The sequence below is a fragment of the Sphaeramia orbicularis genome, chromosome 16 (genome assembly GCF_902148855.1).
Source record: "Sphaeramia orbicularis chromosome 16, fSphaOr1.1, whole genome shotgun sequence".
In the NCBI taxonomy this organism is placed as follows: Eukaryota; Metazoa; Chordata; class Actinopteri; order Kurtiformes; family Apogonidae; genus Sphaeramia; species Sphaeramia orbicularis.
In genome coordinates, this window is record NC_043972.1 from 4624886 (window position 1) to 4645114 (window position 20229).

The 20229-nt window shown below is 36.4% G+C and overlaps 1 protein-coding gene across 1 annotated transcript in view; it reads left to right on the plus strand.

Annotated features, from left to right (window-relative positions):
- The window catches only part of LOC115435750 (dolichyl-diphosphooligosaccharide--protein glycosyltransferase subunit STT3B-like), a 165262-nt gene that overhangs the window by 135021 nt on the left and 10012 nt on the right, over positions 1-20229 (plus strand). Inside the window, exons 11-12 of the mRNA XM_030158356.1 lie at positions 7887-8074; positions 11381-11552. Coding sequence (XP_030014216.1) covers positions 7887-8074; positions 11381-11552 — 360 coding nt within the window. The remainder of the gene's footprint in view (positions 1-7886; positions 8075-11380; positions 11553-20229) is intronic.

The following is a 20229-nucleotide window of genomic DNA, read 5'->3' on the forward strand; positions in this document are numbered from 1 at the left end:
TAGTATCTTCCAGACTTTCTGGTAATAGTTTTGCTCATAGTCATTCTCTTCTTTCCATTATAACAGTCTTTATGGACACTCCAACTATTTTTGAAATCTCCTTTGGTGTGACGAGTGCATTCAGCAAATCACACACTCTTTGACGTTTGCTTTCCTGATTACTCATATGGGCAAAAGTTTGTGAAAAGGTATGGATAATAGTGTTAGGTATGATTATGACATCAGTATATGTTTGGTTTCAAAACAATTGACGTAGTGTCTGCTGAGAAAAAACAACTAAATGCTCATTGTAAATTTTGCTTCCTCACCCTGTACATAAGTTTTTACTTCTTCCTACTCCTTTTCGAGTACGTATAATTTCATTTCATTAGTTTAATTATTATTGTTATTATTATTGTTGTTTGTTTGCTTATCAATCATTTATGTACCAGTGCTTATATTTTGTTAGTTGATTTTTGTTTTGATTTCACTGTCTACATGTTCAAAATAAAGATTTCATTCATTCATTCATCGCACATCAAATCGGTTCATCCTCGATATTAACTTAAAGTATATAAAGTACTGACACAGACGGGCTGTAATAATCAAAATACACAGTGTACAATGACCAAAACACAAAGGAACCATCTCAGGATGCATAACTGGTGTTACTAATCCTCCAGTAAGTCGATATAACAGGATTAAATTGCGATCAGGCAGTTACGTAATACTCGAGACCATCTCAGACTTCACACATGGCGTCGGGTTATAAGTTAAACTTTATCGTCCCTGGGGAAAAATTTGTCTTGGCCTCAGCGCTACAGTCTACAGCTGCATTTCATAAAACGAACATGGAGACATTTGACGCTGACAACAATAAAAACCAGCCCATCATCGATAAAACATACGTGACGGTTTAGAACGTCGAGGGCTTCGGTGCTTGCGTGACCCGCCGCCGCTTTACCACAGTAAGTGTCTGAGTTTGATTTGCACGCCGGTGTCTTGACTCTTCTACCTGAAGGCGGCGGTTGCACTGCTGCTTTACGATCGTTTTTCTCATACGGCCTCTGTATACGCTCATATTTTCTCAGTCCTATAACTCCTACAGCGCTATAATTTCATGGCTGATTTGTGCATACTGGCAGTAATGTCATTGTGCAGCAGAGATAATTTATTTTAAATGAAAGTTAACCCTATATACGACAGGTTTATTTGTGAATTTATGAGTGTGATGAGGTTGCTGGTTGTGGTACGACATTACTAATGCATAAGCTGCTTCTCTGCTGAAAGCACGGCGTCTGTGGGTGTTTATTTATATACCTAGATGTTATTGTATGGAAGAGTGATGGAAAAATAAAGGTGATTGTTATTTTCTGGACTAAGAACACATTGCGATTGTATCTGTGTTATCTTAAACTCTCTGTTTCTCTTCATTCAGACGAGTACACAATTCAGAAAAATGAGAACAGCGTCAGCACACGTCTTCATTTTACAGATCCCAAAACATCACAAGGACACAGGGAATAAAGCTGACAGTGGAGATTAAGGACCAGATTCACTCACACTTCAGTAAAAAATAGTGATGGAATGGAGTGAACGTAGTTACTTTTAGCTAATTACCCCCGCCAAGGAGGTTATGTTTTTGCCAGGGTTTGTTTGTTTGTTTGTTTGTCTGTCCGTTAGTGTGCAACATAACTCAAAAAGTTATGGACAGATTTGGATGAAATTTTCAGGGTTTGTTGGAAATGGGATAAGGAAGAAATGATTAAATTTTGGTGGTGATCGGGGGTGGGGGGGCCCACGGGGGGCGCCACTGATCAGCCCTGGTGGAGGTCTGCGCTCTCCGAGTGCTTCTAGTTGCAGTAGTGTAGTAGTTTGTTGGTTCACTGATCAGCCATAACATTATGACCATTAACGGCAAAGTGGTATTTATGGCTAAAGACGTTCATTTTGTCTTCTGGTTTATGTAAATATACTATTTTCTTTTGTTCAGACAAGGTATAGTTTATAGATGTTACCTGCTTGACAGTTTCGACTGTCAAGCAGGTAACATCTATAAACTAGAAGCACTCGGAGAGCGCAGACCTCCGCCAAGGCTGATCAGTGGCCCCCCCACCCTCAATCACCACCAAAATTTAATCATTTCTTCCTTATCCCATTTCCAACAAACCCTGAAAATTTCATCCAAATCTGTCCATAACTTTTTGAGTTATGTTGCACACTAACGGACAGACAAACAAACAAACAAACAAACCCTGGCAAAAATATAACCTCCTTGGCAGAGATAATTATACCTTGTCTGAACAAAAGAAAATAGTATATTTACAAAGTGGTATTTATGTTGATTATCCAATGTACACGCCACTTTTAATTGGCGTGTTATCTGTACGCATAATAAGCTTTCCACGTATATGTTCACGCCACATCAAATACAATGCACTGAGGGTTAGGGTTAGGGGTTACAGATATGTGAACAGGAGATTTTGGCGTAAATTGACATGCGACCAAATGGCATTGAATAACATGTTAAAGGGCGAGAATGTGTACGTATAGCACGCCCCATGCCATAAGACAGTGGTTCCCAACCTTTTTTGACTCGTGACCCCATTTTAAGATCACAAATTTTTGGCGACCCCAGACATTCAAAACAGAGACTTTTTTTTTTTTGCTAAAATTAATTTGTTTTTGATCATGTATAGTTTGCTATACTATGTTGCAAATAAATGTTAATTTCCGAGGACATTCAGTCAATATAATGTATATTATTTTGGACAGAGGCAGTAAATCCAGGTGTAGATTACTGCACAAAGTGAGAATTTTATTTTCCTTGGTCAGGATATGTACAGTCAGTCCAGCTGTGATTTACAAGGAGGACAATTAATACTGAACAAACAAGAACTGAAACTATGAATTATGAAAGAGCTGCAGCATCTGAAACTGACCACAGTGCTTCAGTTTCAGCTTCAGAGTTTGTCATGTCTGTTATGTATTGAGATTGTCTCTGTCAACTCACCATATATTTTTATTTGTAAGTTTTTGTTTTGATTTTTATCAACTACTAGAAATTTCAGGTGAACCCATGTGGGGTCCAGACCCCAAGGTTGAAAAAACACTGCCATAAGAGCTGGTGTGACATACATGGTGATTTCATCAGATCAGTCTTGCACTGCAAAAATCAAAATCTTGCCAAGTGTATTTTTCTCATTTCTAGTCAAAATATCTCATCACACTTAAAATAAGACATAATCACCTAAAGAGGAACTTTTCAGTGAGGTATAAGAACTTATTTTTAGACAATAGATCTTGAAAATCTTATTGCAAGAAATCTTACCGAGATAATTTTCACTTGTTCCATTGGCAGATTTTTTTGCTTGAATTAAGCCATGTCATGGAAAATGAGAAAAAAGGTAAAATGTCCTGGAAACAGTTAAGTTATCCTTGAAAATTATTGATCGTCCCCCTGCCTTGTGACCTTGTGTGCCTAAACTGAGATGAAACAAAGGAAACTGTTTTTCAGTGATCTATTTAAAATATACAAATATTTTTTAGAGGAAATGCAGGAGAGAAAATAAGAGAGAAGAGAAACTTGAGTTGGGAGTGTTCCAGCTGAACATTGTAACTCCAGTTTGTCAGTAGGGATGGGAATCCTTAAGAATTTAACGATTCCGATTCCATTATCGATATAGCTTATCGATCCGATTCCTTATTGATTCTCATTGGGTGAGGGAATAAAAGAGTACAAATGGGTGTGTTTGCATTAACTGTCTTTTATATTTCCATCTCTGCCTCAACACCATTTTGGCTACGTTCTGACCAAAACAATGCAGTGTACGTGTGACGTCATCGCACATACACAATGAAGGCGGAATCGATAAGCAGAATCGTTAAGCAGGCAGGCAAACGATTCCAAGGAATCGAGCTACTGGGATTCTCATCCCTATTTGTCAGGCTAATGAAGTGCTACGCTGTAATCTGTGGGTGTGTTTGCATTATTCCATATATGATATATTTGTCAGTATTATTTTTCATAGATAAATTATAGGCATAGAGTGCACATCAAATTTCTGAGTAATAAATATCGAAACAATCTGTGTAAATGCAAGTTACAACTGTAGAAAAGAACACCTCCAAAGAATGAGTGGGAGTGGATTAGTGTACGATGTGATACTTGCCTCTGTAGCGGCTGAAAATGTCCTGGAAAATAATTTCAGGCAAAGAGTGGGAACCCTGACGTCACTTCTCCATGAGTCTTGTGTCCCCTCCTTTCATTTCCTCTGTCCAACCATCCTCCCCCTCCTGTATTTATTGACGCAGATCGCAGTGATGATCCCGATAAGCCTCTGCGAACAGGTGGATGTTGTGATTTTATTTCGCCCCTATTTTAGTCGAGGCCCCATTCGTCCTCTGCCTCCTCCAGTTGGACCACACAAAACTCCTACTCCTGCCACCCCTCTTTCTGTCTTTCTGTGTTGCTGTTTCCAGACAGAGAAGCGTGCATAAAACCCACATGTACTTCTGTCACATTACTGTTTAACAAGCTGTGTGTGTTATTGCACAGTTCCTGCATCCTCATCAGGTCTATGCACAGGCTGGCTCTGTGCTAATGTGTGCTGGTCTCGGTAGAGCAGCACAGGCCATTATTGAAATGAACCGACTGCATCTGTGTTCATAGTTTTGGTACATTTTCTTCTTTATTTTTCCAGGATTACACCTCAGTAAACCTACTCCTACACGTTCAATCACATTGTTCCTGTTGATTTTTTTTTTTTTTAATGTATAAAAACACCACACAATATACTGCAAGTATAAATAACTCAGCCCGTCCACCTCCACTCTTGTGTCTTAACAGTAATGTTTGAGCATCAGTTTCATGTTTTCACATTCTTCTGTGATCGGTTTGCAGCCTGTACCAGTGTGAGGTGGATCTTAAAGCCATCACTGCTCCCACTCTGAAAATTGACTTTTTATAAGAGCGGGAAACATCCAGCAGTTAAATGAACGATATTTACATATTGATAGATTCTGGATTTTTCACCGGGGGACGAGCAGATGCCATCTGAACAATGACTTTTTTTCTTTTCTTTTCTTTTTTTTTTTTTTTTCCTGGGAGATGTTTCAGACAAAAATGATCATTGAGTGCAGGGTTGTTCTATTATGTCTCATAACTTGACTGTTGGGGATCTTTAAACTCCACCTGACCTCAGTGAACACAGCGCTTCCACTCAGTTAATTTCACTGATAAATAAATAACAAGTACCAGACCTTATCTCCACTTCACGGCAGAGAACCTGAACCACAAAGATATTTAATACAAGAGGATTCACCTTTGGAGTCTCTGACCTCTAGTACAGCTTTGTTTTTATTTCTTATCTTGTGTTTTTGTTTCAGTTCAACACATATTGTAGCCAGCATGGCAGCATCTAATGACATAAACCAGCAGTTAGAGATGGGAGCCAGAGATCTTCAATAACAGATTATATTATTTTCATTAAAACTCATTTTGGTCAAAGTTAAAGAGAAAACAGGGTGTCTGCAAATCCTGAAAAAGTTGTCCTAAATTAAGGCCTTAATTATTCTTAACCCTATAATGCCAAACGTATTATATTTGATACATAAGTTTTGAAGCCCTCTACATGATCAGTGTGATATTTTTTTTTCTTGAAAAACCTGATGTATACAATTAGATGCATGCAATACACAGATAATCCACCAGGGGGGAGGAATTTGTTCACCAGTGACACTATAAGGAGGCAGAACTTTGCCAATTTTGAAAAGGAATTGCCAATTTGTTAGACATGTTTGTGTTGTATTATGTTTTTGTTCAAAAATAATATGTGAGCATTGAGACCCGATGTATCAAATACGATACAAAATTGAAACTCATACGTGGGAATTGATGTTTTGGAAAAAAAAAAATTGGGGCTGTTCAGAAAGACCAATAAAGGCTTCAATTTCAAAGAACTGGAATTTTCTGTCAATGATTTAATGGTTCAGGCTTTACAGGGTTAAAATTGATAATTAATCCTTAATATTTTTATTTTATTTATTTTGTATGTTGTGTGCTTATGATCTATGGACCTGTGTCTGCAATAAAGTTATTATTAATCCATAAAGACCCAAACAACAACTGGCGACAAAAAACATCTACCTGTCTTAACTGTTTAATACCTGCTGATCCACTAATCATGTCAATACAGGTAAATAATTGGTGTAAAATACAGTTTGTCATCTTTTCATAGTCATCAGATGTGACCCATTTGGATGTTCAGAGGCTCTGTAGTGAACGTGGAAACACCGTCATCTTCTACAACATTGATTCACTACTAAAACCCATGGAGTTGGATCAAAGACAGTGGATGGAGACACTTGTTTTTATGTTCAGTTAATGATAGATTAACTGAAAAAGTCACGGTTTCTTCAGTTTTCTTTGTGTCTTTTATGAACGTCTACATAATCAATCAATCAACTAGAAGCACTCGTAGAGTGCAGACCTCTGCCAAGGCAGATCAGTGCCCTGGATTTGGATGAAAATTTCAGGAAATGTTGATACTGGCACAAGGAACAAATGATTAAATTTTGGTGGTGATCGGGGGTGGGGGGACTGATCTGCCTTGGAGGAGGTCTGCGCTGTCTTTTCTAGAAAAGCACTCGTAGAGCACAGACCTCCGCCAAGGCAGATCAGTGCCCCCACCCCCGATCACCACCAAAATTTAATCATTTGTTTCTTGTGCCAGTATCAACATTTCCTGAAATTTTCATCCAAATCCATCCATAACTTTTTGAGTTATCTTGCACACAGACAAACAGACAAACCAGCACCGACAAAAACATAACCTCCTTGGCAGAGGTAAATATAGGAAAATACATGATTTACACTGAGAAAATGCAAAATAAGGAGGATGATATTACAATCAATGGTGAAAAATCACTTAAGAAAGGTTAAATTTAGAGAAAAATTTATTTGGGAACTGACACAAAAGTAGCACAGGGTCTCTGTGGGTTAAATCTGACACTCAAAGGTCTTAAAAATCCCAGACACAATAAATGATAAATGAATAATTGCTTTGTAAATCTTTGTGCAGAATTAAATGTGTAATTAGTGTTGATCATTTTATCCTAATGGAGATGGGAATGAGTGGAGCCTCCAACAGTCGTCTATGGGTGGAGGGTTTCAGGTGTGAGCTGTAGCAGCAGAAACATCAGTAGCACAAACATTAGTCATGGACAAATAGAAATGGAACATTAGTGGACTGAACCATAGTTAAGACTGGTTCAACACAATAACTATGAGGCCTGTTGGACTGGTATTTATGTGAATATAAGGTCTGAAATTTGACCAAAGACACCTTGAAAAATGTCTTAAATTCATAAATTTGGCTTCATTATTTGTATGTTCTATTGTTAAATGCCAATAAATGGTTCTTAAGTGAGAAACTTACTTTACATTACTGCCAATTTAAGGTCTTAAGTTTGACCAAAGATTAAAAAATGTCTTAAAATTCAGCCTCTCTCAAACCTGCAGATACCCTGGAAAAGTGCTGGATTCCTTGAAGCTGAATATTCTTTGCTTGTATCTGACTCAACTGTATCCCCATTACCCTCCTCCTTCTTCCTCAACGAACCAGATAGCGCTGATTTGCCATGTTTTTGTCATCCTTTTGCTTCTTTTCTTCCAAATCGATGCAGTGGGAGTAATGAATTGTAAACCTATCACAGGTCTCCTGAAAGGCGCTGCTGCAAGAGACACCATAAAACAGCTACAACAGTTAATTGTCTGCCCGAGAATTCTCTCAATGGGGACAATTAACAGTCTTCCAGTACATTAACAGCTCATTTTTATCGTGCGCCTGTCATGTCGTATACTGGGTAACCTTTCCATACGGTGTCCCGTCTGCTCCGTCCTGCAGGCCGGGAAGGTTCGCAAACATGTGTCCGAGCAGGAGAAGGCGGAGGAGGGCCTGGGTCCCAACATCAAGTCCTTAGTCACCATGTTGATGCTGATGCTGCTCATGATGTTCGCCGTTCACTGCACATGGGTCACCAGTAACGCCTACTCCAGCCCCAGCGTGGTGCTGGCATCGTACAACCACGACGGGTGAGAGAATAATACACTCTGGGGTCTGTTAATTGTTGAGTAAACTGTGCTTTATTTACTTTTCATATTGATAGAAGTACCTTCGATTTGAGTTAACTATTACTGCATAGATATGAAAGGTAAGAGGTTATAGATTATTAATTAACCCTTTCATGCATGAATTATTAGAACCTTAATCAAGACTTTTTTCCTGAGTGTTTTTATTCCTCTTTAGGCATGAAAAAAACAATGTGATTGAATTTTTTTTTTTTTTTTTTTGTGAACCTATTTTTCTTGAAGTTACATAAATTTCCACTCAGCCGGACACCATGCGTTTAATTTTTGAAGCAAAGAAACATGCATTTACTGTCATACTGTGTGAAAACTATGAAATAAATGTTTTTTAATGTTGCTAATCTCATGTTTTCTCACATTTTAACATACTATAATAGTAGTTATTACTCACTCAGATAATATGCAAAAAACAACAAAACACAACAACTTAAAAAAAACCCAACTGTTAATTACAGTCTAATAACAATTAGCATTTGATTTACACTCAAATATGTTGCTGCAGATCAGGTTTATCAAGAACAGGAATGTTACAGTAAGCAGTGTATTATCGGATGGTGCATAAGTATCCACTGTGTTGGTTGATATGCAAGTAAAACAACAAAATCCATGAATATACAAGAGAACAGCTGGAGAATAGCTGTCCACTGGAGTGACCACTGTGCATGAAAGGGTTGAAATGGATGCACTGATGTATACCAATACTAAAATTGGCATTTAGGATGAGTTGTTCTCACTGTTTTCATAGATTGTGCAAAAATTAAGGCCTTAAATGGCATTAAAAAGCAATAAATTTGATGCCCAGAGGCATTAAATAATTAAATACACTTGATGGAGGAAAAAAAAACATTGTTATTCACTGTTTATTTTGATTATATGAACATTTAATAATTTTGATCTGAAGTATAGTGTGATGATTGACAGGTGGAACCCTTTAATTGGCTATTGTTTACGGCCAGTGCACGAAGTCACAACACTGGATGCTTGGAATGTAACGTGCTGTGAGCATGCTCATACTGTGGTGAAAGAGTGGAGGGAATATTATGTTATAATATATATTATTATTGTAATATATACATATATATATATATATATATATATATATATATATATATATATATATGTATAAATAATACACACACACTTTGAGAGTTGGTTTCACAATTCTACAATCCTACAGTGTATCTGTAGGACAGAATAATAAACAAGTGAAGAAGTTGGACTGCAGATGAAAATGCAAGTAGATCTTCATAAAAACTGTGGAAAAACTGGGGCCGCTCAGGAATACGAGAAATGTGGAAGTGAACCGACCATTTCAAAACTTAACTTTTCTAACATGTCTGGAGGTGAATAAAACTGAAAACATAATGTAAAGCAGACAGTAAACTTCAACACTGATAACTGCCAATCTGTCCTGTATATAAATTGATTCAGTTAAGATGAGAATGTTTTTGCTTTTTACCTCAACCACCAAAACGAATCACAAGAATGTTGATCACACATCATGTTTTTGTGGTCATCTGGTTCCCGCACGGCAAAAATCTAAATCTTACCAAGGTTATTTTTCTCATTTCTAGTCCAAATATCTCATCACACTTAAAATAAGACATAATCACCTTAAGAGTAACTTTTCAGTGAGATATAGGAACTTATTTTTAGACAATAGATCTTGAAAATCTTATTTCAAGAAATCTTTCCAAGATAATTTTCACTTGTTCCATTGGCAGATTTTTTTTTGCTTGAATTTAGCAAATAAAAAAATCTTGAATTAAGCAAAAAAATCTGCCAATGGAACAAGTGAAAATTACCTTGGTAAGATTTCTTGAAATAAGATTTTCAAGATTTATTGTCTAAAAATAAGCTCTTATATCGCACTGAAAAGTTACTCTTAAGGTGATTATGTCATATTTAAAGTGTGATGAGATATTTTGACTAGAAATGAGAAAAATACACTTGGTAAGATTTTGATTTTTGCAGTGCATGGGTTATGACAAACTCTGTTTACTTGAATAAATGCGCATGGATGTGATTTGTAGATGACAGGTGACAAGAGGACGTAATAAAGAACAGGGAAAATCTACTAAATTAAAGGATTTGGTTCAGATGTACGACTGCTGTAATCATCAACATTTATCCACATTTTTAACTTTTACAGTCATGAAAAAAATTGAGACCACCCCTTGTTTTCTTTAATTTTTTGCTCATTTTAATGCCTGGTACAACTAAAGGTACATTTGTTTGGACAAATATAATGATAACAACAAAAATAACTCATAAGAGTTTAATTTCAGAGCTGATATCTATCCATTTAACATGTTTTCTTGATAATAACCAAAATCACTTTAGTTCTTACATCAATATCTATGTTAGAGATGTCAAACTCATTTTAGTTCAGGGGCCACATTCAGCTAAATTTGATCTGAAGTGGGCTGGACCAGTAAAATAATAATATAATAATATATAAATAATGTCAACTCCAAACTTTTCTCTGTGTTTAAGAGCGAAAAAAGTAAAATTACATTATGAAAATGTTTGCATTTACAAACTATCCTTTCAAACAATGTGAATAATATGAAAAAACTGAAAAAAAAAATTGTAATTTTAACAATATTATGCTTCTGATTATCATTTACACATGTACATTACAACTTTACAGATCACAGTGGATCTACAAACACACAAAATATTTAGAAACAGGTGGAATATTATTAAAATTGCACTTACTTCTCTTAAGACATTTCAGATTGTTCATATTTGTTTAGGTTATTCGGACATTTTTGAGATATTATACTTTGCTTTAGTGTAAATACATGAAAACATTTACAAGGAGAAAAATTTGGAGTTGTGACTATTTATAGGTTATTATGACCCACTTGAGACTGAATTGGTCTGAATGTGGAACTTGAACTAAAATGAATGTCAACAGCTTATTATAATTTTTGCAATTCACAAATTCATCCCAAGAGGCGGACTGGGCCTTTTGGTGGGCCGGATTTGGCCCCTGGGCCACATGTTTGACACCTGTGATCTATGTCATTGTACTGACAAAAACAGTGCTTTTATTCATTCCATGTTTTCTTTTCTGTCTGTTTTAGTCACATGATACACACAGGAGTTAGGACTGGTTTGCATAACCATTGTTTTTGAGGACTTTTGATGGTCTAATATTGTATTTTGTAATACACTTCTCTGACACCGTAGCATGTAATTAGTTAAATGTAAAGTGACCGTATCCATCTGTAACTCCGCCCCCAGATCCCGTAACATCTTGGACGACTTCAGGGAGGCCTATTATTGGCTGAGGCAGAACACAGACGAACACGCCAGAGTGATGTCATGGTGGGACTACGGTTACCAGATCGCAGGCATGGCCAACAGAACCACGCTGGTCGACAACAACACGTGGAACAACAGTCATATAGCCCTGGTGAGAGCTGCCGGAACATTAAAATAACAACCAGTCTGTGTTTTCTAATTGTCAACTGTTGAGGAGACGGGATTATTTACCCAAAGAAATGCATAAAGAAAACACAGCCAAGAATATAATAATTAGGCTGCAACACTATGTGAGTACTCAAAATATCAGCAACTAAACAAGAGGATAATAACTGAACAAATTGAACACAGTGACACATATATAGTGTACTGACCAAAATAATTAAGTGGAAAACTAGGGAGGCTCTGATATTTCTACCAGACGTCGGTGTCTGCAATATATGTCATGTTTTATCCTCCTGAGACCCAGCAATGCATTTCTGTCCTTAATAGGAGACTAGAGTTTCACAGCTTCACTTAAAAAAAAAAAAAAAAGTTCACTGCAAAGTACATTCCATTAAAAAAATCAATAAATTAAAAATGTGTCTGAAAAAAAACGTCACGTCATGCTGTTTCCAATTAAGGTAATTATTTAATATGACAACTCCAAACCTTCACTTTCTGTTGTCTCAGGAGGATATTAAAGGTTTTTTTCAGTATTGTGTTTGATTGAATATGTGTTCATTCAAAGATAATGTGATGACAGACTGCAAGGCTTTATTATAGTGAGTATTTTATATTTATAATGAAGATTTCTTTGTCAAGGGACATAAAAAAAAAAAAAAGCAAAAAAGAAAGACAAAGTACAAATGCCAGTATTTCTTCAAGGACTTTGGGAAGAGACGGGGAAAAGCTTATGGATGGTTTATCTAAATTATCTAAATACAAAGCAAACCTAACTCCAGCTAAACTCATTACACCACAGGCTATAGTTCAGTGTGATCTGCGAACATCATCCCTCAGCTGCATCTTTTACTAAACCAGGAAGAAGGTGAACATTATCTATGACCCGCAACTCAAAGACAAAGACACAAAACATTAATAAAACAGATAATTCATTCATTTATTTTCCAAACCGCTTCATCATTGTGAGGGTTGTCGGAGTCAGTGCTGACTAGGGATGCACCGATACCATTTTTTTCCAGACCGCGTACGAGTACTTACATTTGAGTACTTGCCGATACCGAGTACCGATACGAGTACTTAATAATCCCGTTCCAGTTGTCGGTTCCTTTGTAAATGTGCTTTATTGTCGTTGTCATTAGTCTGACTGGGGAAAAAAAAAAATGCTGCTACTGACATTTAATGTGTTGGAATGAGCGTTTGTCAATTAATCCACCAGGGGGCGCCGCTCTGAATTAACCATACTGGACAAATACCACGAAGAAGAGGAACGTTTTTTTGAGAAGAAGAAAGTCAGTAATAACAAACATGGAGACGACAGAGGAAACACTAATGTGATACTAACATTGCAGCATTTTTGCTGGTAAGGTTTAAAAGTTTAGCTTAAGCAGGAAGAGAAAAGAGAAATGAGTGATAAGTTTCATTTTCACTTCCACTGGCGGCGGTCCGCACCATTCCGTACTCCCGCTGGTATTCTCTGTCTGGGTACATATCCACCAGCACCTGGAAAACAGATGGAATGTACGCAGAGGACGGACAGAACGCTGCGTCTGTATCTGTCTGTGTCTGGAACGTTACTGTCAGTCAGCGTTACTTTTATCACCGTCATTTACTTTGAAAAATCTCCACACTCTTCACACTCCACACACATTATTCCACTGCTGCGTGCCTGCTGCACTGAACTGGGAATGTCACACAGCCGTAAGTGGTATCGGTGCATTTGTATCGGATATCTTTTACGAGTACGAGTACACACACTGAGTATCGGAGCCGATGGCCGATACTGGTATCGGTATCGGAGCATCCCTAGTGCTGACATAGAGACGAACCACCATTCACTGGTCGCTTTTCCAGTGACCCTCAAATTTACCTAATGGAAAAACAACAATTTTGCCATAAAGTCTAATTTTTCAATTAAAAGTTTTTGCGTTGGTAAGAGGTGGTTTTTCAGGCATAGTGCAATTGGTATATCAAGCAAAACTGCAATGGAAAGACCTTTTTCTGCAAATACAGTCACGTGACTTAAAAAAAAAAGGATGTTGACGGACGTTACAACAAGTAAAGAAGAGTTTTAAAAGAAACATGGCACAGTATGTGTGGACACACTGACAAACCGAGTAAATTTTAATTTAGTACCGGATGGGGGGTACTATGTAATAATAATGAATATATCTGTAAATCAACATGATATTTATGTTTGTCGCCATGTTTATGGAATGACTTCTCGTGTCATTTCGCGACAATAAACAAATTTGCATCGCATTTGTGATTTAATGGAAAAACCAACATTACGCACTTCTGTTTTTCTGACATTTAGTAAATATCTGTAAAATATTCCGCATATGTCCAATGGAAAAAGCGACTACTGTCATGTTCATTTAGGTTGACCTATTAACCTGTTTGTGCCTGTCCGTGGACAGTGGGAGGAAACCAGAGTACACAAAGGCCATGTTCAGACTGCAGGCAAAAAAAAAGTCCAAATCCAATTTTTTTTTGCCCATATGTGACCTGTATCTGATCTGTTAAAGACAGTTTCAACAGCACAAATCTGATTTTTTCAAATCCGACCCAGGCCACTTTCATATATGGTTCTAAATACGATATGTATCCAATATTCTGCAATGCGACTTCAGTCTGAACGTCCAGATTGCATTTATCCGTCCTTTACATGATTGAAATGCGACAAACGTCACAATTCTGCGTCCCAGGAGGAAGAGCAGTGGGAAAAACATATTTACTTCCATAAACGTATTATGTCAGGACCTCTTTTGCGCATGTGGGTCACTTCAGGGTCACATTCAGTTCATACTCAAAACTGATAGAAGTCGTATTTAATGTGCAGTATGAACGAGCACACAAAAAAATCGGATTTCACCAAAAAATCGGAATCGTGCATTAAGACCTGCTGTCTGAATTTAGCCAAAGAGAACTCGCCACACAAACTCCACCAAAAATTCTCAAATTAATATGACAAATAATTAGCCTCTGATCTGGATTTTTTTCTGTGAGCAGTCATGGAACAACTCTGAAGAACGAGGAAGACTCTCTGCATGAATCACACAGAAAACGACCTTGTCAGAATCTATCGCTCAATACAGGAGACTGAATTATCTAGTTCTGAATGCACAAACCTTGTGTGGTGCAAATATCGTAACTAGGCCTTTGGTCCAAAGTGGAGGACAGAGTGAGTGTGTCTGTTCATAACTGATCTAACAAAGTACAATGTAAATGAGGAACCTAAGGAAAACATAGCAACCGATGCACGTATGCACATCCCTAAAGGAGGCAGATGCACATAGTTAAGACCCAGTATGTCTATGAACCTTCAGCTGTAGATGCACGATATAAACAAAAGTATGTGGACACGTTGAATTCAGGTGTTTCTTTTCTAACGGGTCTGGAATGCAAAACAATAATGATAAATGTTATAATATAGTTTTATATTGGGATAAATATCATTGCATTGGTTAGTTTTGTTTAAATTGTTTTATTTGCTTCCAAAATGCCACAGAGATGTTTTCTATTTAAAAATGTACAAATGTTTTTTTTTTTTTTTTTTTTTTTTTAATCCATGACTATGATTTTAAATGTTCTACCTCTAAATTTCTCAACTCAAATAATGTCTCAAATCATCATGAACAGGACATCTTACAGCTGTAGCCATGATGTGTCCCAATATTTTTGTCCATATTGTTCATAAACAACAATATTTCAATATTTAGTGAAATGTAAAGAAAGTAAATGGTTAGTTGTGGTAGAAATTATTATTTACAGTCAGAGCAAGAAACATATTTTAGACATTTAGAGGTAGAACATTTAAAATCATAATTATGGATTAAAAAAAATAATAATGTTGAGAGAGATTAAGTAAAAACCATTTCTGAGACATTTTGGAAGCTAAGATAACAATTTAAACAAAAAACTAACCAGTGTGATGATATTTATCCCAATATAAAACTATATTATGACATTTATTGTTATTGTTTTATTGTGCACATGGCAATTACTATATTCTCTTGATCACCCTTATTAATTAATGTATTTGTTCTGATATTTTTCCTTGTACATATAAAAATGTTTTGTTTTGTTTTGTTTTCGGCTCAAAACAAATAAATGAATGAATGTTAGAAAAGAAACACCTGAATTTAACATGTCCCAATACTTTTGTCCATATAGGCCAGGCAGGTTTATTTATATAGCACATTTCAGGTACTAGACAATTCAAAGTGCTTTACATAAAACATTAAAAGCATCACAGCAGGGAAGCAATAAAATGTATAGGCATGAAATAAAAAAAAAAAAAAAATAGATGAAAAACAGATAAAAAGTTTAAGCTTAAAAGAAACAGTGCAGATCTGAACTTCTGAATAAAAACTCTGTTCAAATGCCGCTGAGAACAGGTGGGTCTGTAACCTGGATTTAAATAAACTGATTGTTTCAGCTGATCTGAGGCTCTCTGGGAGTTTGTTCCAGACATGTGGAACATAGAAGCTGAACGCAGCTTCTCTGTGTCTGGTTCTGACTCTGGGACCTGAGTGTATACTTTATAGCAGGGGTGTCTAACTCATTTTAGTTCAGGGGCCAGATTCAGCTAAATTCGATCTGAAATGGGCCGGCCCAGTAAAATAATAGCATAATAATATATACATAATGTCAACTCCAAACTTTTCTCTATGTTTTAGAGCGAAAAAAGTTAATTTACATTTTGAACAGGTTTAAATCTACAAACTATCCTTTCAAAAGATGTGAATAACATGAACAAACTGAAAAAATAAGTGTAATTTTAACAATATTCTGCCTGAGTTTATCATTTCCACATGTACATTATAACTTACAGATCATAGTGGATCTATAAATGCACAAAACATTGAGTTACAGACAGAATCTTGTTAAAATTGTACTTGCTTCTCTTAAGACATTTCAAGTTATTTGCATTTTTTGCAAAATTATACTTCGTTTTAGTGTAAATACATGAAAATATTTACATTTACAAAGAGAAACATTTGGAGTTGTCATTATTTTTATGTTATTATGATAGTATTTTACTGGCCTGACCCACTTGAGACTGAATTGGTCTGAATGTGGAACCTGAATGAATGAATGAATATGAATATTTTTATTTCAGTTGTACAAAACACATAAATTAAAAAAAACAAACAAACAAACATAAAATTAACACAGTTGTTAACTGAAAAAGGAAGAAGCTGAAACCAGAGGCTTATTTCTGCTTCTCCTATTCCCATCCTTACTCCAACTCCACACCTGAAGTTGCAGCAGATAAAACATTAACACAAATTATTCTACATTCGGCTTCTTAAGTCACTTTGAAATCATATTACTTTCATAGCCCTTGAGAATTTGACAAATTAAAGCTTTTTTTGAAACTCGACAGCGAGCTACACAATTTCACTTCATCCTTCGATTTGTTCCATAATTTGACTCCAGTAACAGAAACACAGTGATATTTAACGTTTGTTCTTACTTTACATGTTTCAAACACAAACATCCCTCTTAAATTATAATTCCCTTTTCTTAACTTAAAAATTTTCTGAATACAAACAGGAAGATTTTTACTTTTAGCACGAAACATAAATTCCATTGTTTTTAAATATACAATATCAAAAAATTTTAGTAAACCAGATTCTACAAAAAGTGGATTACTTGATTGGAGATAAGCAGCTTTGTTTATGACTCTAATAGCTTTTTTGTGGAGTTTAATTATCGGGTTTATATTCGTTTTATACACATTGCCCCATATTTCCTCACCGTATGACATATATGGCATTACAAGTGAACAATACAATATATGCAAACTTTTTTTTTTTTTTTAACAAATCTCGAGTTTTATAAAGAATCGCAACAGCCTTGGACATTTTACGTTTGATGTATTCTATTTGTGGTTTCCAACAGAGTTTATGGTCAATAATCACTCCCAAAAATTTTGTTTCATACACACTTTCAATTTCAATTCCATTAATTTTCAGTTTTATATCATAATTTACCCTAGCACCACCAAAAACCATAAATTTTGTTTTATCTTCATCAACCTGAACTAAAAGGATTGTTAATATCTTAAGTGTAATTTTTGCATTTCACAAATTCATCCCAAGGGCTGGACTGGACCCTTTGGCGGGCCGGACTGGACCCTTTGGCGGGCCGGATTTGGCCCCCGGGCCACATGTTTGACACCTGTGGTTTATAGTGTCTGTAGTGTGGAGACTGAGGTGAAGGACAGAGTACAGAGCATAGTGTGCAGACAGCAGAACGCAGACACAGAATAAGGTACAATTTCTGCGTCTGTGTCGACTCCGTGTTTTATAAGGATAAAATGTAGACCAACGAGGAAATGAAATAACCGTTTGACGTGGAAGACGGTTTGTTTTTGCTTTCGCGAGGTTTCTGTTGGGGTCTGTTTGGTGCTCTGAGTCGGACATGACATTAGTAAACTCCACCAGCAGTCTCCCATCAGCCTCTGTCGTCTACATCTGCGATAAAGAACCTCTGCGTGCACATTTCTACACGACTTGGCAGTTCATCTCCAGTTCTTCAGTACCTCTCCTGTTTCTCTGACCCTGCAACACTTTGCAACACCAGAAGCTGTTTGCCTAGAAATGCCGTCAGCTCACACCGACAGAAAAACAACAACAACAACAGACTCCAGCACAAGCGAGTCTTAAAGGAGAGCGTTGAAGAAAGAGAGATGTACTGTATATTCTCAGTAGAAACCACAGAGGAGCAGGGTAGGAATGTGAAAGTATCGGAAAGCTGTCAGATTATTGTTTCGGCTTCTTCGCAGGGTTTGACAAAAAAAAAGGAGCAATATCAGGGTTTCATTAAAATTAATTAAATAGATTTTATGAAAATTAAGGCCTTATATGGCATTAAAAAGCATGAAATTCAATGTCCAGAGGAATTAAATAATTAAATACACTAGATGGATAAAAAGCACTGTTATTCACAATTTATTTTGATTATATAAACATTTAGAAATTTTGATCAGAAGTATAGTGTGATGATTTACAGGTAGAACCTTATAATTGCCTATTGTTTAGGGATGCCTCGATCTTATCTACAGACCTGTATCGGCTGCTGATCTGGCATTTTTTAGACGATCGGATCAAATTTAGTCACTAGATGCAGCTGATCTGAGGGGGGGTGGGGTGGGGGCTGTCTAATTTGGCCCACAGTATGAATTTGGAAAGGGCAAAAATGATGCTAAAGTCGTTAAGGGTCAAAGGTGTCGTACTTTTTTTAGTTCAGGTTCCACATTCAACCAATTGTGATCTCAAGTGAAATAAAAGTATAATAACCTATAAATAATGAAATAATAAAAATTTTACTGTAAAAAGTCGGTATCAGAGCGGTATCGGCAAAACTAATCCTAAAAATAATCAGATTGGATCAGAAGCAAAAAAAATCCAGATCGGGACAGCACTGCTATTGTTTATGGCCGATGCACGAAGTCACAACACTGGATGCTTGGAATGTAATGTGCTGTGAGCGTGCTCAGAGCAGAGGGAATATTAACAAATGTCGGAAAAATGGGAACATGAAAGTTTCAGCAGAAGTGAATGGAGGAGGAACTATTCAGAGCCTGGTTAAAGCCTGACAACGGTAAACCGTATGTATGGGGGTGCTTCTATGAAACTGGACATGGCTAAAAATTCAAACCAGATGTAGACTAATGTTAGGAATCAAGTTTGGAAGCACTTGGGGTCTATTTTAAAAATAAATACTGACTAAGATAAAAGAGAAACTATTTTTCAGATAAAACACATTTTTATGTTATTTTTGTATTACTTTTATACAAAAATCTGTATGTAACACGGTCAAAAGGACACGAAAAGTATGCGCTACTATTTTTTGAATATCTGTTTATTCTCTCACAGGTACATTTTGTGAATTGAACTAATTATGCAAAGCAGAGTGTTTCACAAAAATGACTGCTGTTGCAAAATCATTTGTAATTTATATGTGTTTAAGTGGGCAGGTTCTGCATGTAACGCAAGTGGACACGATGGGTTACATACAAGACCTGGAATGAGACTGAGATTCATGAAAAATCCACATGTCTGGATTAGAAAAACCACTAGGATCATCCAATTTAACACAGTGTCTTTATTTATAGCGGTATATAAGACCATTTACAGCCATGTTTTCAAAATAAAATGGCAGTTTTTCCTGTCCCAAGTTTGGTCCTATTTTTGGCTCAAGTATTTTATTAAAAATTCATTAATTTTGGGATGGCTCAGAGGAAGAGTATAATTTTTTTTGCATTTATTTGAGGTCATTATTGGGTACATCCTGGGGGGAAATATGTCTAAATGTCTCTTTTATTATTGGGTCTAAAAAGCCGGCGAAGTGCCAAATACCAAAATGTACCCAGTTTCATAGAAGCACCCATATTTAAAACTATATATAAAACTGTATCTGCAGTTGGACATGGCCATTAAATTTGTTTAAAGTTACATTAAAAAGGGCATTAAATTAGATTTGCTGATCCCTTCCGAAACCCTGAGTATCATCTTCCAAACCTCGTCCTTTTACATGTTTCTGTCCTGCTCCTGCTCCAAGGCCAAGGTTTTAATAACAAAGACACTTCAGTCTTTTCACATGAACGTCAGATGGCTACGGCGGCCTGTCAAATCAGTTTTGGGGTCGTGACA